This window comes from Drosophila innubila (genome assembly GCF_004354385.1).
Source record: "Drosophila innubila isolate TH190305 chromosome 2R unlocalized genomic scaffold, UK_Dinn_1.0 1_C_2R, whole genome shotgun sequence".
In the NCBI taxonomy this organism is placed as follows: Eukaryota; Metazoa; Arthropoda; class Insecta; order Diptera; family Drosophilidae; genus Drosophila; species Drosophila innubila.
Genome location: NW_022995374.1, coordinates 22027951 through 22054597, shown reverse-complemented (window position 1 = coordinate 22054597; position 26647 = coordinate 22027951). Strand labels below are relative to the sequence as shown.

General features: G+C 35.5%; 6 protein-coding genes and 1 pseudogene across 9 annotated transcripts; 2 read left to right on the top strand and 5 right to left on the bottom strand.

The window, feature by feature from the left end:
* Window positions 1-4674: 4674 nt before the first annotated feature.
* On the bottom strand, window positions 4675-5980 carry LOC117785009 (U-scoloptoxin(19)-Sm1a). Of its 2 annotated transcripts, none has more exons than XM_034622881.1 (3): window positions 5645-5980; window positions 5437-5586; window positions 4675-5359 (listed from the first exon to the last, which is right to left on the bottom strand). In XM_034622881.1, the coding sequence occupies exons 1-3, from the start codon at window positions 5757-5759 to the stop codon at window positions 5325-5327; spliced, it is 300 nt and encodes a 99-aa protein (XP_034478772.1). In that variant the 5' UTR covers window positions 5760-5980; the 3' UTR covers window positions 4675-5324. The 2 variants fall into 2 exon arrangements, with proteins under 2 accessions (XP_034478772.1, XP_034478771.1); XM_034622880.1 differs by having other exon boundaries at window positions 4675-5075; window positions 5645-5956.
* Window positions 5981-8907: 2927 nt separating this feature from the next.
* LOC117785395 lies at window positions 8908-14650 on the bottom strand. 2 transcript variants are annotated; one of them, XM_034623370.1, is made up of 3 exons: window positions 14170-14650; window positions 10655-10825; window positions 8908-9651 (listed from the first exon to the last, which is right to left on the bottom strand). In XM_034623370.1, exons 1-3 carry the CDS (start codon window positions 14222-14224, stop codon window positions 9275-9277), a joined length of 603 nt encoding a protein of 200 aa, XP_034479261.1. In that variant the 5' UTR covers window positions 14225-14650; the 3' UTR covers window positions 8908-9274. The 2 variants fall into 2 exon arrangements, with proteins under 2 accessions (XP_034479261.1, XP_034479260.1); XM_034623369.1 differs by having other exon boundaries at window positions 8908-9654; window positions 14170-14645.
* Window positions 14651-16761: 2111 nt separating this feature from the next.
* Window positions 16762-18976, bottom strand: LOC117785387. The gene is made up of 2 exons (XM_034623355.1): window positions 17927-18976; window positions 16762-17863 (listed from the first exon to the last, which is right to left on the bottom strand). Exons 1-2 carry the CDS (start codon window positions 18797-18799, stop codon window positions 17708-17710), a joined length of 1029 nt encoding a protein of 342 aa, XP_034479246.1. The 5' UTR covers window positions 18800-18976; the 3' UTR covers window positions 16762-17707.
* Window positions 18977-19475: 499 nt separating this feature from the next.
* On the top strand, window positions 19476-21228 carry LOC117783590 (solute carrier family 25 member 35-like). The gene is made up of 3 exons (XM_034621046.1): window positions 19476-19989; window positions 20060-20195; window positions 20440-21228. Exons 1-3 carry the CDS (start codon window positions 19742-19744, stop codon window positions 20968-20970), a joined length of 915 nt encoding a protein of 304 aa, XP_034476937.1. The 5' UTR covers window positions 19476-19741; the 3' UTR covers window positions 20971-21228.
* Window positions 21229-21455: 227 nt separating this feature from the next.
* LOC117784581 lies at window positions 21456-22463 on the bottom strand (annotated as a pseudogene).
* A 501-nt stretch (window positions 22464-22964) lies between these two features.
* Window positions 22965-25852, top strand: LOC117785672 (receptor expression-enhancing protein 5). Of its 2 annotated transcripts, none has more exons than XM_034623841.1 (4): window positions 22965-23198; window positions 25100-25332; window positions 25389-25488; window positions 25551-25852. In XM_034623841.1, exons 1-4 carry the CDS (start codon window positions 23048-23050, stop codon window positions 25613-25615), a joined length of 549 nt encoding a protein of 182 aa, XP_034479732.1. In that variant the 5' UTR covers window positions 22965-23047; the 3' UTR covers window positions 25616-25852. The 2 variants fall into 2 exon arrangements, with proteins under 2 accessions (XP_034479732.1, XP_034479733.1); XM_034623842.1 differs by lacking the exon at window positions 22965-23198 and adding an exon at window positions 23759-23974.
* LOC117785673 (probable 28S ribosomal protein S16, mitochondrial) lies at window positions 25851-26502 on the bottom strand. Its single transcript, XM_034623843.1, has 2 exons — window positions 26255-26502; window positions 25851-26186 (listed from the first exon to the last, which is right to left on the bottom strand). The coding sequence occupies exons 1-2, from the start codon at window positions 26369-26371 to the stop codon at window positions 25905-25907; spliced, it is 399 nt and encodes a 132-aa protein (XP_034479734.1). The 5' UTR covers window positions 26372-26502; the 3' UTR covers window positions 25851-25904.
* Window positions 26503-26647: the final 145 nt, after the last annotated feature.

Below are 26647 nucleotides of genomic sequence, written 5' to 3'. Positions count from 1 at the left end.
TTTGTTTTCATTTGCATGTTGTTAATGGGATTTATTGCCATGGCAAGAACAGGTTAAAACGGGGCGGGCCTAGACTGTCAAGGTGCGCATTCTTGTGCATATTTGTCAAAGAAATTTAAGTAATTGCATTTTATGCCATTTGAACTTCAATTTGCATAAATATTAAAACTTGTTGTGTGCCGGATATTCCTTTCAACTCGTTGACATTGTGTGAAAAATGAAATATTAATTAGAATTGGGGAAAAGGTGCAAAATAGCTGATAGCTGATATAAACTGATAGGAAAACAATGATAAAACATGTGGAGCAACATCGAAACAAAGCTATAAGCTATGCTAAAGGTTGTCAAAGAAAAACATGATTAAAGAAGAAAAGCAATAAGCAAAATGTTATAAAATGTAGAAAGTAAAAGCAGAAAGTACAAAGCGCGTATCTCTTTCTCGCTTGCAGCCACTGTAACGTTATCTAAGCTGTCTGCTACAAAACGAAAAACTGAAATGCTTGGAATAATTAGACTCACCTTTCTATTGTAATTTAAATCTCAATTACATATTGATTTAAAGCAAACAAATCATATGTATACTGAAATTCGAAAATCAATTTAAGCAGTGGTTTTTGATTTTAATAATTGGACTAGCTTTCAATGAATAGTGTTGTGTAACAGCAAGCTATTGGGCAACTTATCATATTAATGAAACTAATACTTGATATTTTAAAAGAATCAGAGATCACATATAATGATAATTAACCCTTTTTTTTAATCAACGACAAGGATTATTTGCAATTGATTTTTATTTTGATCAAAAACTAAATAAAAGTCATAAGGGATATTAAATGGGATTTTTATTTTTTTCACTCAAATATACTGTCAGATTTTTAAGAAATTACTCAAAAATAATCATCATCAATGTTAAAAATGTTTTAAAATTTTCATGTAATCATTAATATGTTATTTGTAAAAATTAAACTTATAATTTAGCAATATGCATATATAATTATATATTAAAATTCAATAAGAATATTTATTAATGATCTTGAAGTGTAATCATAGCCAATAGAAAAACAATTAAAATAAATTGTTAATGGAATTAACATCTTATAAGCTTTTCCTCAATGTTAATCACATAGAACGAGCTGCATTTAAGAGGGATTGTGATTCCTGCCAAGGCAATCATCCGCATATAGTATAGTAAGAGACGTGGTGTGGTGGTGGACATGTGCGTTGGACATGTGGTGGGAAAACATGCTCGGCACATATAAGAAATTAACTTAAAAAGTCATTTTGCAGACAGACAGCGAGCTGAAGGAGGCAATGAGGAATGAGGGGACAGGACGTGGCAACTCAACAGCGAGAATGAGAAAAAAGGATTAATTGCATAAAGAGAGCGGCATGCGAAGCTGGTTGAATGACATCATCAGGATGGCAACATAGCGTATGAAGCACTGAGCACTGAATATCCTGGCTTTTCTATAAGCCATTGACTTGCACATCTGCATCTGCAACCACATCCACATCCGCATCCGCATCCTTTGCCAGGACAACACACACAAACACACATACATACACTAGCATCGGCTGAAGGATGCGCGACTTGCATGTGTGGAGCATTTTTTAATAGTGTTTCGTGTGCCTCTTGGCGTTAATTTATGCCACAAAATCATTTTCTTTTATACTCGCAGCCACATGCAAAATAAAAATTAAAACTGAAATATGAAAATGGTGAAAATAAAAGCAACTACGAGTACATGAGTTGCTTCGTACATGCAAATTGCGTTGCAGAGCCCGCAGCGATGAGACGCAGTTTATGTCAAGTGAAAAATGAGTGCGAACTATGACATGAAATATGAGAGCATCCCAAATGCAAAGACGCCCCTTAACGCACTCCCCCCCTTCCCCTCACTAACCACCATTCCTCACTGCCTTTACACACACCATTTATTAGTGTGCTTTGAAAATGAGTACATAAAATGAAAATAAAATAAGAACAAATTAAAAAACAAGTGTGAATGCTCCAGCGCCGATTACACCACTAAAAGATACCCTGGATCTTCGCAAAATTTTCTGCGTTCTATCCGTTTCCCCAGACATTTATTTTCGTATACTTTTTCATTTTTAATTGGTTTTATTTCTTATCACTTCAGTTTTCATTTAATTTAGTTTAACTTTAGTCAACTGTTCTTAGTTGACACTATATAAAAATTAAAGTTAAACAAATCTAGCACTTACAGTTATTCTACTCCTAGGTCTACAGTTCTTTAATTCTAGTTTATGGATCTTATGATATCTGATTTGACAGTTTGTTGTTATTGTTAAATTCTAAGCATTAACATTTTCAAGTTAACTTTTCATTTTTAGCTTTCAAACTGAGCTTTTTTGTATTTTCGCAGGGTATGAAATGAAGCCTCAACATTGCAAATTATTGACAACGATTAGCTCATACTGCGGGCAAAACTCAAATCGAAACTGAAACCGAAAACGTAAACGTCAACAAAAACACATAAACATTTTATTATGGAACATGAGCACAGCAGCCTGATAAGAACCCATATACAAAATACAAATTACATATTCATTGACATACATATTCATAAGTATTATTTGGCTATTTGTTTCACTTACTTGCTTTGCACAAAGTGCGATTAGTTTGCAATTCATTGTTGATGCGAATCCGTGCAAATAAAATCATTTCGAATCGGTTCAAATCGCAATTGAAAAGTTCAAAGCTTCCTTCCATCTTTGAGATCCCCTCGACACTGCATAAGTTATGCAATCTAAGACGCAGTTGGCTGATTTGATTCAATTAAAGTTTCAAGCCTATGTAGTATATTTCTTGACAATCTGTAATCGTACATACATCAAGCAAAACAAAACTGTTTCAATGTCCAGACAAGGCCACCGTTTCATGTGTCAAAGTCATTTGTCGTTTTCACTGGCATTGGAGGAGGTTGAGTAAATTAAGGAATTGCAATGTAACGACCATGTGTGTGGGGTCTACAGATAGTGACAGTAATAAACCCACATTCGAGTGTGTAATGCACTCGCACTCTCTAAGTGGCTTGGCCTGGCTAATCTTTCCAAATTTCAAGGTAATCCAAAGCAAACAGCTCGAGAAAGTACTTTAATAATAACATCTTTAGGAACAGTTTTTTACAATCACCTTGAAACCGATCGAAAGATAACTTAAGAAGCTGACGAAACTAGCGACTTGCGATAAATATTTAAAATGCATTTATTTCAATTTAATTTAAGTTAATTTAACTAATTATTATTTATTATTATTATTTTATAATTATGCCTAGTATTATTATTTTTATTAATTTCAATTTAATTTAAGTTAATTTAATTTTCTTTATAGTTTTCTTCAAGTATGATAGTATTGAAAATATTTTTTAAAAATTTTGCTTCAATAATACATTAAAATTATTTATAATAATTTTTAAATCATTCTTTCTAATTTTGTCTTAATTTAAGTTTGTCGACTGCATTAAGTGAACAAACTAGAATTAAATTTCACTATATAACTCCTTTAACTATTAGAGAATTAAAACACTTAAAAACAGATCACATTAAATTTTGAATTTCTTTGTCAAAACCCTACGACTTGAAAAGTAACCAGCTCTATCTATATTTATTATTACAACTGCCATGAATATTATGCAATCACAAATAATTCTTAGGGCAAAAGATGGGAGCAACTTAAATGGATACTGTGTATAAATAAATTTCATTAAATGCTCCTGAGTACTCGTAATTTCAAAGGCATCTCAAATTCTCAGCTCTTTTGAATCACGTCCCCTATCGCCTTGGCTCAATTCATTAAACTCAAAGGCATTTGGTTCGCCCACGTAGACAAATCTAAAGCTATAAATAACGTCATAAAATAAAAATTCAAACACTAGCTGTGAAATCGTGCACAACTATAATAATAATAAGAAAAGAATAAATAAAAACAAAGCATAAATAAAAACAAACGCGCACAAACGTATTATGTATCTATGAGATACACATACAGCAAGTTCGTGCCGTTGATGTTTGATAAATCTTTCGAATGCGAATGCTCGGCAAGGACGTTTATTTATATTTTCTAAAAAAGAAACATAGAAAATGTGCATATATATAATTTCCAAAATACTTGAAAAATGTTTCAAGCAATGGAATCTACTGGATGCCAAGTGGAAAAAGTCTTGTCAGCTTGAACCAATGCTGAACTTGACATTGAAACCTAAAGCGGAGAGATACACTCTGCAGTGCTTATAATAGGGTTCATAAATATATATGCATACGATTATAGGAGCAAGCTGAGATTAATTCAAAGATTGAAAGTAGAACTCTGGCCACACAACTGTACGTTAATGTATACACGTGACACTCGCAAAGACAAACATCATCATCATCGTTGTCATCTTCATGTTCATGATCAGCGAAATAGAGAGAGAAAGAGAGAGGGATTGGGGGAGAGTGATTTGACGCTATATCATTTCCAGAGAACTCAACACTGATAACGTGTGCCTGACTGACCTGGTGGGCAACCTTTGTGGCTCTATTGCTTCGTTGTTATGATTCAGCAGTGGATCAGAAAAATAATAATAGTACTTACATAATCACAGTGGGATGTTTATACATATTGATCGTTGGTCATGTGAGAGACGACAGACAATATTTAAAGTAAATCAGTTCAAAATATTTACAGAGCGTTTTATTACAGCAGTCGAAATATTTCATACAAAAATTACTTGTACAATATATAAGTAAAAGTACTATAAAGTTAAATAAATATTAAAATGAGCGTGTGTGTATTGTCTACAGTTGACATATGTTCTCATTGGTTATTTGTTATTTGATTGTTGTGTTTTTGGTTTCTTTCTTTCTTTTTTTCATCTTTTATCGATTTCGTAATATATTATAGTGTATAAAAAAAGATTTATTAGAGTATTTTACATATATGTACGTAGTCTAGATCAAAACACAGCAGACTTGTCCATTCTCGCAGTCGGTACCAGGTCTAATCAGCCTCTGGTGGCATCGATCCATGCAGGCTCCCATGTGTTGGGAACAAGGCGCTGGTCTCACCGGCACTGGAACCGCAACGCATTACAGGTGTCAGACGGAGCGCGGGAGAGAGACGGAGATTGGGGTAGACAGAGAGAGGGAGTGTGTGTGAGTGTGCGTGTGCGTGTGTGTGAGACGAAGACGGAGTTGAAGACGTTGTTAGTTGGATGAAAACAAAATCAAAAACGAAAACAATAGATGAGCACAATAATAATAATACCAATCATTCATTATTAATATAGGAATCAATTTCAAAAGTGTTCGCGATATTAGGATTAGGTTTGGGATTGCGCTACATATTTAGGTTTTACTGTATAGGATTGTATTGTTTAGCTTTTAGAATCGATGCACGATCATCATGTTGCAAATGTTCAATTAAATACTTACACTCATAGCAGCATTCCACACCCAGATGTGTGCTGCTGGGACAGAGATTCTTGTTGCTTGTGGGCTCTGTGCAATCACTGGTTTGTACGCAAAGACCTCCGACCAAACTACACTGGCGATCATTTGGATACACACGCACGCCCTGCAGCACTGTAAGGTACAGGGTATTTAGTTGTATGTCAGGATATTAGCAACAAGGATCACTTACTATAATATTCATCATTATTGTCATTCACATCGTTTGTCTCGATATTCGCACAGACAAATTGCAGCATTAAAGCTGACACCAAACATAGGCCAATAAAGTTGCTTTTATATGACATATTGTTAGATATTTTGTGTCTATAAACTTCTTCTATTAAATATTGTATAGTCACTTGTCACTAGACACTGGACACTGGGCGTATAAATAGTAATCCACACGATAGCACGGTTTGTATAACACTGAGCAAGACTAATTACGTTCCAGATGCTTTTCAACAAAAATTGATTCGAATAGAAACCATGAAACGGCAACGACGTTGTTTTGCACAACTCGACGAACGATCGGCAAATGAGGCAGAGGCAGTCAGCCCAGAGAGTCAGACAGCAAGACAATATAGACAATTCGACGCAGCAGCAGAGCAGAAGAGACAGCAAGTGAGAGAGAGAGAGAAGGAGAGTGAGACATATATAGAGGGGGGGATTGATAGCTTTGAATGCGGGCGCTCAGTTCAATTGAAGAGCGTGAGAGCCATTAATAATATTGGCGCATTTACACACCCAGGAAAAACCAACGATGGACAATGGACAACGACAAGCGGCGCATAAAAGATCAGAGCCGGCAATAGCAACACCAATTGAGCCATACCCTCAACTCCTTCCCCCTCCTCCACTGATAGTGATACCCCCCTCCCTCCCACAACATTTGAGAAGCCATGCTCGTAATTCATCCGATGTATTCACGCGCACGCTGCTCACGCGCTCTGAAAAGCACGCCAATAACTTAATGAATGGGCCATCAAATACTTAGATTCAAGTAGTATTTATGTGCTTTTTTGTTTATTGAATAGCAACAGCAACAAGAGTTGGCAATGCTCGACTACCAGTTACCCTGCACCCAAACAGAATATATGTAGTAAATGGGCATTTCCAAGAAATTGCTAAATACGTTAATGGAAAGGAATTTCACAAAAAAAAAATTCATTTTCAAGAAAATAAATTTTTTGGAACTTTTCTTGGAATTGTCCTTATCAGCTTCAAAATTGTTTATACCCGTTATTTAAAAAATAAGTAAAAAGGTATATTGTGTTCGTTATAATGTATGTAACAGGGTGAGAAGGCATCTCCAACCCTATAAAGTATATATATTCTTGATCAGCATCAACAGCCGAGACGACATAGCCATTTCCGTCTGTCCATCTGTGTGAGCCCCTAGATCTAAGAGATCATAAGATATAGATATTAACAGATAATACGTATTTTATGGTAATTGACGATATCTATTATCACACTTAATGGTAATAAATCGGTAATAACAGCTAACAAAAGTTAAAAAAAAAACAATGGCATTACAAGCACCCAAAAGTATGCAGTAATTTTTATAAGATAGAATTATTTATAAAGTAATTTAAAAACAATTAAAAAAAAGTTACAGGTATTCTATGGTCGGGATCTCGAGTATTGCCTGTTCGATTTGTTTTATTAAGACTTCTAGCAAGTCGACAATCAATTTACACTTCAGATCAAAAGATATGTTTTCTTCTCTGCATGTTACAATTTTATTGCACCTATTAAAGAGTCTTATGCGTACAGGGTATAAGAAGAACCATCACTGGAGCCAGTTCATATAATAATCAAGAAGTAAGACAATTGGTCTTCACGATTAACCGCATTTATCGAGGCGTAACGTGATTTAACTGCATTTAAAGCAAATGATCTGGTTTGCTCTCCCTAACTGTATTTATGCATACACATACGTGTATATATGTGTTACAAAAGAAACAATCTGAATTTATTATCAGCTCCTATGGATTTTATTTGTGGCCCGTGTTTGTGTTCGGCTGTGGGGTTTTTGTTTTTGGAAAAACAATTTAATTTTAACAAAATGTGCGAAAAAAAATAAATCCAAAATCGAAAAAAAGATGAAGAAAAGAAAGATCAATTATACTACGTCATGTGATAATACTGTTTATTAAACAGATGTTTCCCCTCAGTCACATGCTGAGTTATCAATTGCATGAAATGATCATAAGAACAAACATTTCAGATCAAAGAGGAAAAAAAACATAAGCAAACAATGAGTAAAGACAATGTAGATACCCTATATTATATGATGCTATTTATATAGATATATATATTATAATATTTACTAGATCTTATCATGGAAGAAGGACCTTGAGCTGAGTTAGGGGATACACAATATGAGATTTCAATAAAAATTCCCCTAACTGGTAACACGTAGGTAATTTTTATGAGGAACACGTTCGTTGAGTAAAAAGAGAACTACAGTTTATATTGATTATATGAATATTACTTTATCATTAAGAGAATAATGAAATTAGGGGAAGACAGTTGCTTAATTCAACTCGAACACCTGTTCATGACATCTGTTCATAAGCTTGAGTTGTTCTACATAATGTATTGTACTGTTTTTCATTTCTGTGTCATGGTTGACACTTAATAGTTCAATTGTATCAAAACAAGTAAATTGGATCAATTTTTTTTTAGTTGGTATATAATATTTAGAAATGTTACTTTTGATTAAAATGTGACGCTAAATCTTTTTCCACATAACGACCGAGAGAATTGTAAAGATATTTTATTATCAAAATAATTGAAATGCAGCATCAATGACCAAAAATAAATTGTTCATAAAAATCTCTTTAAGTTTGACAATGTCATGATAAGTATTTAATTGTAAAATCATATTGCAAAATTTACCCCACCCGTGACTGTATTATACTGTATTCTACCAGTGATCAAAAACTAATTATTACTGCACTTTGCTGGTTTCCCAATTTTTAAAATAAAAATAGTTTAAATTTTTTTAATTTTGGCAGAATTTCTGTTAAAAATGTTGAACTGCTTAAATTAAATTCAAATAAATTACTTCTCCCCCTGTGGCACAACAAAATTCCAGAATTTATAAAAAAGAATGCACCTTTATTTGATCTATTTTCGAATTAATATTTTTTATTAAATTAATCATTTTTTGCCAAAACATTGCTAAAAAAAATTTATTTAGCTCTTTTCAGATTGTGATATTTTTATTCTGGTTTGTGTCTAGATTAGTTTAGCTGTTTCACATTCCGTCGGCAGTGTTGCCAGATATTTATTTTTGTACTGCTTGCACATGTACACTGCTTAATCGACTTCATTGCTAAGCGGTGGATTTAAAAGCTACAATGATTCATCACGTTCTTATGAAATCTTTAATTAATTTGCACAGGTTTCAAATGCTGTACCCAAAGAAAACCAAAGATGAATGAGCATTTTGAGTGTAAAATACATATTTGATTAATTTTATTGCTATATTCACTTGACAATACTTGCAATTGAAAAGGCAGAAAAAAATTAAATTGACTATTACAAAATATGTAATCATATTTAATCCATCAGTCTTTTAAAGCATTTCAAATGCGTTTTGACATATCAATTAAACATATGGCATATAACTTAATAATTATGATTGCTACAATACATTTTAAAAATACTTTTTTTCACTGTACAACAAAATAGCCGAAGAACGTTTCGTTTTGGTAAAAACGACGACATTTTGATTGGCACCAAGTGCACGCACAGCAATTATCACAGAGTAGTTTTTATAGATCAACTGGCGAAATCATTTTGGCCAAATTCACTTGTTCGTCTTTTGCCGCTCATCAATTGTATATACACTGGCGGGATCGGCGGAGACTGGCGATGTGTTTGAATCATCATTTGTCTTATTCTCATTGTTGAAGGGAATCACAAAGATGCTCGTCTTGGCCGCATGCTGCATCTTGATAACCGTATCATAGCTGGGCGGCGCGAATTCGCTGTACGATGGTGACGGCGTGGGCGGTGCACGCTGTTGCTCAGTGGGCGTGGCACTGGTTGGCCGACTGCGACAACGTCTATCCGAACAGGCCATCAGCATAAAGAAGGCAGCCAATGCCAAAAACGTTGCCACATACCAAACTATGGTGATCACATCCATTGCCGTTTGCGACAACTCGTTGCTCGACTCGACGACTGCTGAAATGAATAAAATATAAACACTTTTTATTATGGAAGATTCATACACGATGAATTTTTAAATTAAAAGTCCCTTAGCTGGGAAATTTTCTAGATATATATATATATTAGTTCTAAATAAAGAGATAAAACATTTTTCCCCTCTGGGGAATTCGCTTAACCAGTGTATATATTAATATAAAAATAAATATAAGTAATTATTCTGATAAGTTTCATATAATTTTCAATTAAGTACACTTAGAAAAATATGCCATCCCTGCCAGCTTTTGAATTTTTCTGAATGTACTCATAACATATTAGTATTTTAATTTTTTTTTCAATTAAAATGTATAAATAGCCTGACAGTAAATAAATTAATTAAAATCTAAGAAAATTAAATTGAAAGTATTATTATATGAAATGCATTGTGCAGATTTAATTTTAGAAATTCCCAATGCTTGAAATGTTTCCTATTATGGAATTTGAGTTGTTGCACTATCCCCAATTTTTTAATGGTAATAATTTCGTCATGTTATTCCCTAAAATATTGATCCTATCACAACGACGACTGTATCCAAGTGGAAACTGTGCCATGTGTCATGGCTTTTTTATGACGCAAAAGTTGAATTTACTCGAAACGCGTCATCACAAAACGTCCACTTGTCATAGAACGGGCCCGCAACTAAACTAATCACTTTGATTATAACCTGTTTCAGTTAATTTGCTTACGAGTTGTAACTTATGACTGCAATTTATCAATTGAACTTCAGATTCAAACTTCTGATATGGACATATACTTAAGGGCAGCTTTCAATCATTTCTAGCGATAAATATTGATGAATAACATATGAGTTAACAATGTTTTTAATAGATGGTTAAATAGAGTACTAACGGAAAAGTTTCACACTTATGATTGTCATCTTTCAGTATAAGCTCGAACTTGATAATAGCAATACTTTTAGCGCTGACTCTTTCCGAAATTATTTACTCTGTTGATTAGAATCATGGAGGGTCTACTTACTATTTTTGTAGACAAATATTCGGGTATTATTATCCAATTGTTCGCCAAACAGATCTGGTTCCGATGTACCGTTAACAGACGTTAGATTATATTGCAATTGTCGTGTAAGAACGTTCTCCAAGGTAAGCAGATAGGATTGTCCGTCTGCCACGGTCGCGTACGCATTGAATACTGAAATGACGAAAATAATTAAACACAAAATGTTATAAAATAAAACAATACTGACACAATGATAAAACAAGAAAGCAACAACAAAATAACAAGAAATCACAACAAAATGCTGATTTTTTAATACGTATGTGATCGCAAAGATAAGCTATCAAATATTTGGTCAATACAAATACATATGTGAGATACTATGAATAATATTCACATACGTACTCATATGTAGGCTTACTTTCCCATTTCCTGGGCGTGTGCAAATTACAAAGCCCAAACACTTGACGACTGATAAAATAAATAAATATTCTTCATTTCTAAATATATAATTGCTGGGTTGGGCTACTTTGATATTCGCTTGCCAAATTGATCATAATAAAGCGTAAAAAATAAATAAATAATTAACCAATTTAATGTACGATAATAAACATAAATAATGAGTATCCAAGACCAAGTGGAATACTCAAGTGAATTTCACCGATAAGAAATGGCGTCGGCTCGTCTGTTGCCGCTAAATTTAGCACCTGCTAAGAACTACCTAATCGAGCAGGTACTCAAAAGTCGTAAAAATAGCTAAGATCTTAAGTACCCCCATTCTCATCAACCAAAATATCATAAACTAATTGAAAACAAAAGCAAAAGGATTGTGATTGTCATTCTTGTGCTTTTGTTTTTGTAATTTCAGCTGGAATATTCGAAGAATTGTTAATAAAATTTCACCATTTACCAATCGGGGCACAAAATGTGTGTGTTATGCAGTGTTGCTCTTTTGGTGGTTTCGCGACTAGATTAAGAGTTTTTTTTGTTATATCTGACTAACAATTAAGTTTACCCACTAAGTGTTTGTTAAAGTGGGTTTTTTAAATAAATAAATTGACTTTATAAATTTACTTTATAACATAATCTCCTTTTAGAACCTTTCTTTTTGAATGAACTATCAGAATATTCTGGTATTGTAGTTATTAAATGCCCAGTAAGATTAAGAAGACTCAAATAATCTTTTAAAACCCCTTAAATGCACATGGAAAACATGATATAAAATGTATAAATGTATTAAACAAGCTTGTTTGAATTTTTTGTAATAATATAATTTGTTTTAACAAAAATTTTGTGGGTTTTTTTTTTAAGTAAACCGGCAGCACTGATGTCAGGCTACATAAATATTAGTTGTACGACGTGTCAGATACTCCTTTATCTTTATAGACGCAGCTGTGTGGCGCACGGCACTCAGACAGTCAATTACTTTGATGTTTGATAATTTCGCGGTTTATTTTTTATGTATGTTTGCTCTTATCAATTTCACAACGCCATTGCTGCAAATGTGGCATATTAAGTAATTGTTGTCCTAGGTTCTGAATGCAACACCTGTCCGAGCTCTCATATTAAACTAAAACTAGTCATAATAGGTTTAAATCATTCTGCTTGGCCTTCAGCTAAGATATAAGATTTCATACGCCCCGTTGACGATCTCGATGTGCAAGTGTGTCAAGTAAACTTAAGTGTTAACAGCATGTGTAGAATCTTGACTCAGTTGACATACTCATATAAGCATAGGCATAAATTTTGCTATAAACAATGGGAAAAACTGAGTTACAAGTTGAACAGGGTAATCTGTAGTGACTAATATATGTATAATAAGGCAAAAAGTTGAGAATTTAACAATTTCTGAGGCTCCTAGCAATCAATTTTTTGAGAAAATATATAAATACAACAATAGTGTAGGGTATCTCTTAGTTAAGCAGCTTTAACTTTAAAAAATTTATTTGCTTAATACGATAAAGAGTCAACTGTCAGTTCATATCTTCTTTAATCTAAATAAATATCATTTAGATATGTAAACAACTCGGAGAATACTAGTTCTACTTATAAGAAACTCAAGATCGATGAGCATTAAGCTCTTTCCACAAGCAGAAAAACAATCTGTCATATCATAAGCTCATAAAACCGAGCAAATGGCTAATTATAGAATGCAAATGCAAGCTGATAAGGCAAAAAGCGAACCCAGAGCTCCATGACAGAGTCAGAATATAAGAAATAATTTAAAAAAAAAAAGAAGGAAAACCCAAGCTGAACAATTAAATTCCTATTAGCGACTAATGGCAATTACGTGCTTAAGTCAACGCTGCCACTTAAAAACCTATTTACTTATTATTCTTTTTGTTAATGTTGCAACTGTGCAAATTGTTGCCACATAAGGATTATCTATGTGTGCTCATTATAAAGGCAACAGTTGCACACGTTTAATGGTCTAAGGTCAGTGGACGCTATTCAAACTCACAAAATCATTCAATATGAAATTAACAAACAAAACAGCCGGTCACGTGCCGTATACTTGATATGATTATGATATAAGTAAGTGTGCCGTTCGCTTAAGTACCCTGGGCAATTGTACCCGTAATTCCCATTGCTGTGCTGATTAAGACTCGAGTCCAATGCCTTGTTGACATTTAAAGCAAAATTTTTGAAATATTAGCATAAACACTTGGCCCATTAGCAGATCGAAACTGTGAACTGATTTTCAGACATTACATTGAGTCTCTTCCAATGTCGATCTTTTAATTAAATTAAGCTTGCTAGATTGAAACTGAGGACTTGTCAACTGATTTGACAAAGTTATTCGCGTTGTTTCTTAAGATCACATGTCTCTTTCTTTATCTGAAAACATTCATATAGACATCATTAGCTTGTTTATGACTCTGTTGATAAGCTGTATCAACATTTGGATATTATAGACACTTGACATGTGCCATTTTGCAAATGGGGCCTGTTCAGGTGCTATACACATAATGAGCCATAAAATAGTTAAGAATAACTATTTATTATTGTCGAGTACTAGTCGAAATTTCTTATCAATTCATTCATAACTCAAATTTCGTCACAAAATAACGATATTGGTTAACTAATAAATTATCACTGATAATGGTCTTGCCCAAAAGTTAATGACTTCTTAATGGATTAGGTAGTGATATTTTATTTATATGTTGACAGGCTGACTTTGTACCTGCGCATTTCATTGAAATGTATTCCAATTACGCAGTTTATATTATTACTTTGTGATATTTCTCGATTCAGAATATAATAATGCTTTTCAGATGAGATGGCCTTTCAACCTCTAAGTAATGATAAATGCCACGGAAATTTCCCAGGCATCTTATCTATGTGCATCTATGTGAATAATTCAAGTCAAGTACAAACATTAATCACATTATATTATTAATTATCAACTCTGAGGAAACAATGAAGTTCACATGTAGTTATATAACTTTTAATTGAAAATTATTTGGTAGAAGGCTCTACCTATATACCTATAATATATATTTACTCTTGTTTAGATATATATTATTCAAAGTTCTTACCTGTTATAAGTAACAGCATTGTTTTGCCTTTCATATCTCCTCTGACCTTTAACATTTTTGTGAAGTGTAATAAAATTGTATTTTTATCTCGGCACACACGTTATTGTTTATTTATGATTTACACAAATTGTATTTGAATTTGTTATGCGATATTTGCTAAAATAAACTGACGTTTCCGCGTTTGCTTTCAAACAATTTTCCACAATTGACAGCACAATCAATAATGTGAAATACGAATATAAAATAAATCGTTTACTTTCAATTTAATTTGTGTGCAACAGGCGCATAAATTGGTATCGTATAGTAATATGGGCACTACTTTCCAGTAACTATGCCCCTCTGGTATCACTCGCAGTACTTCCAAGTTCACTGCCACTCGACGCGCTGCAGACCCCGCGATTTGATCTTTCAGGTTCAGGTTTGTATTGTCGACTGAGCGTAGCTCGGACCCAACTGTCGGCTCTGACTCTGTCTCTGTCTCCGCCTCGCTGTCGTTGTATCTGTATCTGTATCTGTATATCTCTCTCTCTCTCTCCCCGCTCGCCGCTCTCCGCTTCCTCGTTGCCTTCTTTCACTTGCTCACTTGCTCTACGTCCGCATGAATCACACACACGCAAACACAACCGGTTGACTCTCGATCGCGGGCTTCAGCTTGTTTCTATTCTCTAAGCTAAAATTAAAATAAAGTAATTTCAACAGATTGCGTTTTGCGATGCTGTTCCTTAGCGTAACGTTGCTAATTAGAGGCGCTGTTTTTGGCTTCCTTTTTTTTGCCAAAATTAACTACAACAACACATGCAGCAATTGTCGCTGCCGGCAACCGAAAAGCAACTGCACAGTGGCTGCCGTCGAGCGCATTGCTCTACGCTTCTCTGCACACACACACACACACACACACACACATACACATACACAAACACACACACATAAATTTGTACAATGTAAGGTAGAAAAATATATGTAAAAACCTATATACTCGTAACAACATTTTCGTGCCGTTGTTGTCATTAATTTTTCTTCATTTCGTGCTTCTTGATATCTGCTTTTAAAAATAAAACGCAGCCAAATTGTCTCGAAATAATTTCGGCTTTTCGCCTTGTCGGCTTCTTAAAGGGCACCTCTTAGGGCGTGGCCCTAAACACATTGACTTGACTTGCTTACACGCCCACAGACACGCTAATTGTTAAATAAATAGTCATAAATACTATGCAAAAGACACCGACAACATAATACTCTTTAAATTATATCAGACTTTAACTTAACGGTATTATTATTTTTAAAATCATTTCATTAGTCCTATTATATTTAATTTAAATGTGTATGGATTACGCTATATATTTATTAATACTTTTAATATACAGTTTGTTGAACTCTGCACATGTTTATTTTATACATGATACCTGTACGCTATATTAGTTTTAAGAGATCGGAAATGCCAATTGCCAAAGCGTGACATATTAAATAATTAAATTGTAAAACTCTTTGCAGGAGACTTTTACTGTATTTACTTAGTATATCATAAGATACATAGTAAGATAAAAAATATTAAATAAAAAAAAAAGGTAATTTCTATAGAAATAATTGCTGTTAGTTCTGCTTGAGCATAAATGGTTGTATGTAATTGTTACCTATTTTCCAAAATATTGATACTACCCATGACTAGAGTATAGGTAATACACATGAATTTCATCAAGCTGTAGGCATTTCCTATCACACAGAGATTCAAAAATAATTTTAAAGATTGTCATTTATATGTCTGAAATTTATAACTTAGTAACAGGCTCTGTTAAAATATAGAAGTAAGCTATTAGCTTCGGCAACAAATTGCGTTCTTACTAAGATTACTGCTCTCTGTATATAAAGGTGTATACGATGCTTATACGTTATCAGAATTGGTTAAGATAAAGTAAACTGATTACAACAAGTGGTAATTATGATTGGGTAATGCAATTGGCATATTATAATTTAGGGTACTGCTGATACTAACCCTGAAGTAGGGCATTACGATGGAGAGTGCATTGACATTGGTTGGTTTGACTTCAAAGTCTAAGTTTGTGTTCAAAATTAACACTCTTTACTTTTGATTGTTTGTACTTAATAATAATTTATTTGATTGATGTTGAACTTCGCCAAGGCAAACAGACATTTTGAAGATTTGTTTCTGCTACCGTTTGACATTGGCATTGAATACACGTACTTTCAAAAAGATCAAACGATCAACTGTATTGAATTGAAGTGCACGAGTTCAGGTCAATGTTTGAAAGGTTTTTCAAGCAGTTTTCGACAATTAACCAAATGGTACCAAAAGTGTGACAAATTCTTGCCGAAGTACTCGTTAGCATTCAACTAAACTTTCCACATGCGCAATTGTCCAAACGAAACCCAAATTCATGATTGCAACTGGTTTTCTTGCTTTTTATTTTGTTTAAGCCACGTGCTGAGTCATCGGGCTCCGGCTCTGTGTCACCATATGATGAAACCAGTGTCGAGCAGATTGCCAAAAACAAAAAACGTTAACTGTAAATTGGACTTACGCTTATTACTTTCGCCCAATTCCCCAGACCCACAATCAGCATTACCAAAAACACACAGTTGAGTTTTAACATTTAGTTGGTTTATTTATAGGTAAAATACGTATATATGAGTATGCTATGAGACAAATTGACTGCTTATGTTGAATTTGCAGTTACATATTTCAAGTATATACGTTAGCTGCGCTTACAAAAAACCATATCGCTTAAACAATTGACAACAAGGCTCACGGCTCACAATAGCATAATTGTTGTTTTATATGTGTAGTTTTATGTCTTTCTCCCTATTTATAAGCATATATAATACAGGTACAACTAGATGGAATTCCGCTAGATTTGTGGGTCTAATACACATTAGTGATTATTATAGTACATGTTACAATTAGTTAAACGGAATCTCCGAATTTGCGCTAACTAGTTTTGGATGCTTTATCTTATATACTTATTAATTGATATAATTTCTTTATAATTGCTTGAGATTTCATTAGTGTTGAATTCATTTTGAGATTAGTTGAGCTCTGCTTAAACACTACAAACATTTTAATATAAAAGCAATACTATTCGATATTATAAAATAAACAAAACATATATACAAGAATTTATTAAATTAAAACAGGGGAATCTCATAGTTACGACGCAATACACTAAAGTGATATTGTTGTACTTGATTTGTTCGAATATGAACACATTTGCGAGAGTCTTACATTCAAACAATAATCTAAGAAGCTGCCTAAAGCTAATCGAATACCGAAAAACATACTTTCAGTCCTAACGCTACAACAAATGTGCATATTTACATTGGCCTTCTCCTTTTGCTAGTTTGTTGTGGTGTAATTACAAGCCAATTAAGCAATCACCTAATATAGTAATTAATAAATTACATAGTAAGTAATTAAATTTTTAAAACAACAATCTTGATGGAAAAAATTTGTTTAGTTTGGCGCCAACATTTTTTGGTTCGGTCTGGCACAAAACGGGGCAATCTACTCTCGGTTAGTAGACAGCCTTTATCTGTCGGGGAAGAGTGATTCATAGCTGGGCGGCAAATCTTTAGGCGTTGCCGGTTGCTGCTGTTGATGTTCCTGCGAATTGGGCGATAGATCATGTGTCATCACCCCATCATATGATTGTGCTGTGGGCAACTCAATAGTTGGCACGTCAGACTAATAACAGAACGTTTCATTATGAGTTATTTATTAAATCACATATACAATTATTGTACTTACCCGTGCACGTCGCTGATTAAAACGAGCGGCAGAAGCTTCATGGGCGTGTTGTTGAACTGTGATGCAGTTCCAATATTTCCAGCAGATCCACACACAGAAACCCACGCCCAGCATTGTGAATATGAGAGATGTTATTGCAGATATGGCCACATTGGTGGTATCTATTTCCTCAGTTACAATGGCATCGTGGAAGCAGGTGCCTTCGTCACGGCAGGGATACATGCAGTTGGTAATATTGTCTCGCACAAAATGACGCGAAATGCACGAGTATTGGTCCTTGGGATTGCATAAAAAGTCGCCAGCATACTGACACTCCGAGTGCGCAGTCAACACCATACGCAACTCCAGAGGATCGCCGAATATATGCCTTTCTCTATCAATGAATATATGCACGTGCACATCTCTATCACGCTGATCAAAGATCAAACGACCCGCGGGTCCATCAATAGAGATGTCACTGCAAATGCGTTCGCTGGGTGAACGATTTCCACTGGTGAACTGAATGTAGTCGATGCATTTCTTGGTCACCGGATCGCTGCGAAACTTCAGACGCGTGATAATAGTGTATATACCCCGCGGCGGACGATCATTAGTCTGCACTCGAAACTGGCAGTCGTATTTGATTTTGTTCGACGAGTGTCCGCTGGGCAGCGTCACATTCCACGCTTGTGTTATTATCGCTCCCGAGTCCTGGTCTTCTGTGAGCCTAAGCGTCGGATCGCCTCGAAAAGTCTTAGTCAGTGTGTAAATCAGCTTATCTGAACACAAATTGTCCTGGAGTCGCACATGTTTGTAAGCAAGAGTTTCCGAAGGTGCATAGAACGCAATTGCAAGCATCAATTTTAGTAGAGACCAAAGGCAGGATTTTCCCATTTTGTGAAGGGCACGTCCTGCGTGCGTGTTGCTAAATGTGCACAACGTCCTGCGTGCGTGTTATTTGTGCAGAAAATTCAATGCAGACATGCACGTATTTTCCCCTCGTTAAATTTTATTAAATGCTTAAAATTCTCTAAGAACTTTTGTTGTTTTGCATTTCTGCCAGGGATGGCAACTGTCAAGGCTAGCCAGGGCCACAACTCTGCTGAAATTATAATTTTATCGAAATAATTACATATCGATGTGACTATCGATTATTTTTCGCGTTATAAATACGCACAGCTGATCACTTTCCAGCCAGAAACAGCTATTTTTTCTCTAAGAAGCTGCAGCTGACGCTGTGAATTGTTCCGTTTCAACACTGACGTTGAAAAATTTGATAAAATTTGCAAATTTAAAAATGCAAAAAACGCAACAAAATTGAACAAATTTTATGAAAATTTAAAATTCGAAACTAGATAACATAGAGGATAACATTGTGATGAAGGTTCAAATTAAAAAAATTCTAGCTAAAATATACAAAAAATTTAAAAAAAAAAAGGCACAAAAAATCAGAGCATCTTTTTCCTGAAATAACTAAAATAAAAATCTAGCCATATCGGAATTTTTTACGGGATGGCAACTCTAAGAAGTTGGCAGCACTGCAGTCAGCTGCAGCTGACGCCGTGAAATAGTTCTTATTGGGAATCTCACTCTCACACCGCGAATCTTTGACATTTAAATATTTTGCACTTGAATTAAACGCTGGGAGGTCTGCGAAACGTATACATCTTATACATACGCCAATCAGCTGCTACTGAAGTAATGCTTTTATAACGCTCAAAAAAAAAGCCTGTTTGCCGTTCATAACATGCGTTATTATTGGCCGCTGCCTGTGTCATAAAAAATCCTGCAGAGCTATTTCTAGTCAACCTGAACGTTTGCTAATTGTCTCAAGTGATGGCCACATCGGACTTTGTACTTGGCGGCTTTGCCTCTGTGGGGGCCACACTTTTTACGAATCCCATAGAGGTTATTAAAACGCGCATACAGTTGCAGGGAGAACTGGCGGCAAGAGGTTCCTACGTTAAACCCTACAAAGGCATATTGCAGGCGTTCATCACTGTGGCCAAGAACGATGGGATTGTTGGTTTGCAAAAAGGCTTAGTCCCCGCGCTTTACTTTCAGTTCATTATCAACTCCTTCAGGTATGTAAATTGTGTAAATCATAATCACACATTCACGTGATTTTATTATATATTTATCTGGGCTCAACAGGTTGAGCATTTACACAACGGCTGTGGACAGACATTGGATGCATAAAAAGAATGGCGATATTTCCTTTGGACTTGGCTTGATGTGGGGCGCCATTGGCGGTGTTGTGGGATCCTATTTTTCTAGTCCATTTTTCATGGTAAGTGCGATCGATGCGTTGCGGCTATTACATAAAGCAGACAGACATACATATAGACAACTTATCTATGCGCGCAAATAATATTCAAATAATATTTGATGATGATATGATGATACACATGTCATGTGCTGTTAATTTGAAATTCTCTACAAACAATCCAATGATTCTGGCTTAGATAAGCATACAATTACACTACAAAATTTTCCAGTGATAACGCTTCTCTTTCATTCTCTGTGCAATTTAGATTAAGACACAGCTACAATCGCAGGCTGTAAACCAAATCGCTGTTGGCTATCAACATGGTCACACATCTTTTCGGAGTGCGATGAGGGAGACCTATAAGAAAGGCGGCATCATTGGTCTATGGCGGGGATCACTTTCTGCCCTGCCTCGAGCTGCTGTGGGTTCGGGTGCCCAGATTGCCACATTTGGCAAAACGAAGGCACTGTTGATTGAATATGATGTGGTTACCCATCCGACATACAATTCCTTTTGTGCTGGTCTTATTGCCGGATCGATTATGTCAGTGGCCATTACGCCTCCAGATGTAATTAGCACACGTCTCTACAATCAGGGGCTAGATGCACAGGGTCGTGGACTTTACTATAAAGGCTGGATAGATTGTTTCTTAAAGATTTTAAAAACAGAGGGCATATATGGTATGTACAAAGGCTTTTGGGCGAATTACCTACGAATCGCACCTCACTCTACATTAGTTTTGTTGTTCTTTGATGAACTGATCGCCATTCGCAAGAAATACAATCTTCCCATCTAGATCTAGTCATAGAGCTTAATGTACTAGTCTTTGTTAAACGTCGAGTACAAAAATGTATAATTGTTAAGTTGTTTACCAAAGTACCTTCTTCCAATTTCCTTTGAAAATCTGAGGCTCTAATGGCAGCTTGAATAAATGTGCCTTTTTTTTTTAGTAATAATAATAGAATACCCGTAGTAAGTAATTTTAACTGTGCAATACTTCGTTAAATAAAACTCGTTATTTTTGTTATTACTTTTTAAGTTTCTCATACATAAATATATTTTAAAACAACTAGACTCTTTTGGCAGAAATTAGTTGTATTTAGGCTATCTAGATACAGATTAAAGCGTTAAGTGATTTTATGATGGCGAGCGAAATCCAGTTGGGACAATGTAACACCGAAAAGTAGTCAAAAGTAACATTTTAAAAATGCAAAATGATTAGTAATATTATATGTACATATGTTTATTCTTAATATTTTAAGGTAAAGTGTTACATATTATTATTTATGTATACTTTATTCGTCCTAATTAAGGATTAATGTTCTTAAAGTTGACAGCATTCAGACGCTCCTCGTTGAATTCCAGCAAAGTTCGCTGCAAACGAATTCGTAATAAATTCGCATCGCTTTCAGACAAGGATCGCAATTCACTCAGCAAAAGGGTAACAATGGCTTCATTTCTGTCAATAGATTGGTTAAATAATTTATCTGTAGGTTGCTCAAGAATGGGAATTGTTGTATCTGTTTCCTCAGTTACAAAGGCGTCGTGGAAGCAGGTGCCTTCATCACGGCAGGGATACATGCAGTTGGTGATATTGTCTCGCACAAAATGACGCGAAATGCACGAGTATTGATCCTTGGGATTGCATAAAAAGTCGCCAGCATACTGACACTCCGAGTGCGCAGTCAACACCATACGCAACTCCAGAGGATCGCCGAATATATGCCTTTCTCTATCAATGAATATATGCACGTGCACATCTCTATCACGCTGATCAAAGATCAAACGACCCGCGGGTCCATCAATGGAGATGTCACTGCAAATGCGTTCGCTGGGTGAACGATTTCCACTGGTGAACTGAATGTAGTCGATGCATTTCTTGGTCACCGGATCGCTGCGAAACTTCAGACGCGTGATAATAGTGTATATACCCCGCGGCGGACGATCATTAGTCTGCACTCGAAACAGGCAGTCGTATTTGATTTTGTGTGTCCGCTGAGCAGCGTCACATTCCATGCTTGTGTTATTATCGCTCCTGAGTCCTGGTCTTCTGTGAGCATAAGCGTCGGATCGCCACGAAAAGACTCTGTACACAACTTGTCCTGAAGACGCTCGTTTTTATAAGCAAGAGTTTCCGAAAGTGCATAGAACGCAACTACTAGCGTAAACATTAGAAGAGACCAAAGGCTTAATTTTGCCATTTTGTAAAATGCACGTCCTTCTCGCGTACTATTTTTTCGAAGAATTCAATGCAGATTATTGTTAAGTTTATTTTCAGGGATAGCAACTGTCAAGGCTGGCCAGGGCTCAACAAACTATGAGTTTATTGAGTTTTTAACGGATTTAATAATCCAGACCTAAAATTTGTTTTAATATTTAGTGAATAAACCGCCAAGCAAATAGAAAAAAGTTTATAAAATAAGTAGTGTGGCTGTAGTGTTTGTTAGGCTGCCCGTGAGAGAGTAAACAAAATGATTTTGTACAATTTTTCAAATTCTTGCTTTAAAGATCATTTTTAAAAAGATATCTTTCTTTCAAGGCTGCAAGACGGTAAAATTAACGATAACGTCTTTCAAAAAATAGCTAGATTTCTAGATCAATTTGCTGACTAAGTTTTCTCGTTCATTTTAACGACCGTTCATTTGAGCTTTTCAGAACAAAACGGACACTGGTAAAAAACACTATAGCAATCGAAATTTAAAAATGGGCAGAACCAGCTATAAAATAGCTAAGCTGGCAACAGTGGTCGTTGTGGAGGTCGATCGATAGCATGCTCTGTCGACAAGAATCGTTAATCGAAAGGTGAACGCTGATGAAAGTAGTCGGCGACGCACATTAAATCAATTACTTGCTGAAATTAATAGTTAAATATAATGACCGCCCAATTAGCTCAGGTAACGCAGTGGTTTGATAACTACAAGGGAACCGTCAACAAATCGCTGCACGACCCTGCCAAGCCATGGACAAAACCCTTGGATCTTTTGGAGCAGCGTACAGGCGTCGATAGAGTGAAGATATTTTTTGGTGAGTCCTGAAGTCTAGCCAACAACCTACATGTCCTTTAACTGCGTACAGGATGAAGCTAAAGCCTTGCCGCACCTCAAAATGCTATCAAATACATAATACGTGGTTGTACGTAGGGTGACTAAGTGGAATATTCGACATTTATAAATAGCAATCGCAACCTGCTTGAATTTTACTATGTATGTACATATGTAATGCGGGCGCCAAATTAGGTGATTATTACTCGCCAGCTTGGTAATTGTAATTCCAGTTGTACAATTGCAATCAGATTGAGTTTACTGTGCAATATAATTGTATAAGTTTGTGCAGCTCCAACACAACGATTCACACAAACTCACACAATGTTCTCACACACACATGGACCATGTTAAGCACAAATGTATAGGTGTAATTCTTTCCATATTCGTTTGTATTTTTTTTCTTTTGTTTACTTCCATACATCAGTGTACTAGAGTACTTTCAGCGCACATTCATTTCTCGTTTGTTTCTCGCAAAAAAAGTTACTAGAAACATCAATTTTTAATTGAGAATTTCAAAGGCCAAGCTCAGCTTCGACTTTGTACGGTTTGTGTGTGCGTTCGTGGCGTTTTTGCACACGTGTAAATATATATACATACGTGGATCCAGCTGTACATGCGTGTGTGTGTGTGTGTGAGAGTCCCAACGTAACTGGGGATAAAAGCCCTTAATGTGGCTTTGGGATTATATTATGGAAATAAAACAACGACAGGCGGCACGTCGTAACGTCAGAGTGCCCGTGGTCTATATTGGCACAGGTGAGTCGCCTGCTTTTCAAGTGCTTGTGTGTGTGTGTGAATAAGCTCCCGCCCTGCGCCACCTGTGTTTCGTCTTTCCATACCTACAGTTGGTCAAGAAACTGTTTTGACAAGATTTTAAAGTTTACATTTTATTTTGTAAAAATTTTTTTTAAGTGCTTATGGTTCTGAAAACAATTTACTTAAATAAATTTGATTTTTATTATTTTACTTATGCTAACTTTTGAGCAACAAAATAAAACTCAAGAAATAAAATAAAATAAAACTGGGGAAATAATCAGTTTATTTTTATTTTAGTTTTATTTTGATTCATTTTTTTTTTTATCAAAGATAATGATTATTTCTTGAGATATTTTAGTAGTAAAATAATAAAAATCATAAATTTGAAGATCATGATGAAATTGCATGGATTAATTACCCTTTTAAGAAAGAATAAACATTATTTACCGTCCCTAGTTAAATTATTTTAAAAAATAAATGTGGTTTCTTTATGTCTTAACAATTACTTGACTAACTGTGTGTATGAAAAACGTAGTATAAAAGTGTGAAATTATGAATTTAATATGCTGTGACGTCATTTAAGATAAAAATTACCGATAATTAATTAACCACTTGGAAGAACCGTTCACGCAAGCGAAAAGAGAATCGATTTTATCTCGAGGAGATATTCCGCTCTGTCTGGCGTGTAATGCAACACTGGTCACTGGTCATTGGGGTGTCTTCTTGGGGCCTAGAAGAAGGCACTGATCACCGTACAGTTGAACATTTGTAATTTATAGGCGATATGCATATGCGTGTGTTCTGTTCCGTTCCGATATCAAGTGCATGACAAGAGCTAAAAGGTTAATAATAGATCACAAAAGATGCACAAGGGGCAGATGTGCACACAGACGAAACACGACACACGACAGACACATCTGCAAAAAGGGCAATCGTCTTTGATTCATCCTACATGCAACAAGCTAAATAGAGATCTGAGCTCATGGCGTTCGAGGCATTGGAAGCAAAGTTAATTGAGATTTTCAATGAGAATCCTATTGTGCGCTATGGTAGATGAGGAAAACATTAGCATTAACTGAATTAATTTGAAGAATAATCAAATTTAATTTTGATTTCTAATTACAGGTGCTGCCTCATTCTGTGCCCTGTATTTGATATTCGGCTATGGCGCTCAGCTCTTGTGTAACATTATTGGTGTGCTGTATCCAGCGTACGTTTCGATTCATGCCATCGAATCGAGCACCAAACAGGATGACACCAAATGGCTCACTTACTGGGTCACCTTTGGCATCTTCACCGTCATCGAGTTCTTCTCGCATGTGCTGACCCACGTAATACCATTTTACTGGCTGTTAAAGGTGAGTTATCAATAAACAAATTGAGCTACTTTATTTATTATTATATCTTTCCACAGTGCGGCTTCCTTATTTGGTGCATGCTGCCCATGGAGAACAATGGATCTGTAATCATTTATCATAAACTATTGCGTCCATATTTCCTTAAACATCATGCATGTAAGTTTTTCAGTACTAATTCTCCTTTGACATTTAAATACTGAGCATCTGTTTTTCTTCAGCTGTTGATAAAATCATCGATGATGGAATGAGGAAGGCCGGAAATGTGCTTAATAAGAGCGACTAGAGATGCTTTTTAAACACACTCACTTCATTGAGCATTTGAAGCTTCCGTATAAACAAGGAGAAATCGTCAATCAAATTTATCTCTTTGGCCACCTTCGTCTATCACTTTTAAATTTGTACTTGATTTGTTGTTAAGGCACATGCCGCATGGTTTTGAAAACCCCACACTTTTGATTCTACACGTCCATGTGTTTTAGTGAAATCTCGGCTTGTTACACATAAATTGTAAAAAAAACAATGACTATCTCTTTTATTATTGTTAAGTTATATGTATGTTAAATAATTCAACACTACGCCGTTTCGGCCACTTTCTCAGTGGTCTCAGCTGCTGCTGCTGCCTCTGCTCCCGCTCTACGATTTCGCCAGGCGCTCATATATGTGCGAGGGTGAACGGGAAGTAGTCCTGAGATGCCGAGCAATTCGGCTGCCGGCTCGGACATGTGAGCGCCTTTGCCCAACCAGAAACGAATGCGTTCCGTGTTGAGGGCCACAAGACGTTCATTGTTCTCATTGGGCAATGGATCGTAGGAGCCAACTTGCTCAATGACAGGCTGATGTTGATTCTTACGCCGCTGTAATTGCAATATTTGGTTTAATTACGTATTTTCAACTCGTTATAACATATCAAAGGCAGGCGCACCTCCATAACAACAATGTGATAGAATGGTCGATTCGCACAGCCGAGGCGCACAAATCGGATTATTTTGGCCGAGTGCTTGTAAAAGCGACCAATGCCACTAGCCGGCGATAAGGACATTTCAAGTTTTATTTCAGAATTGTACTTCTAAGGAAAATGTGTTATGAAAACAGACTGCACTTTCATAGACATCGATATTAAATCAACATAATGCCTATCGGTTATCGGTCTTCAAAAATGTATATATCTAGACAAATCGTTTCATTCACAATACTGAATGCACGAATTGCTAATCACAAAGTCCTGTTCACAGGACACAGTTGCAAAGAACTAATGACATGTGCTGTAAAACGAAGAAATTAAATAGCAGTCGTTTAGATTTTGAAACACTGTAAT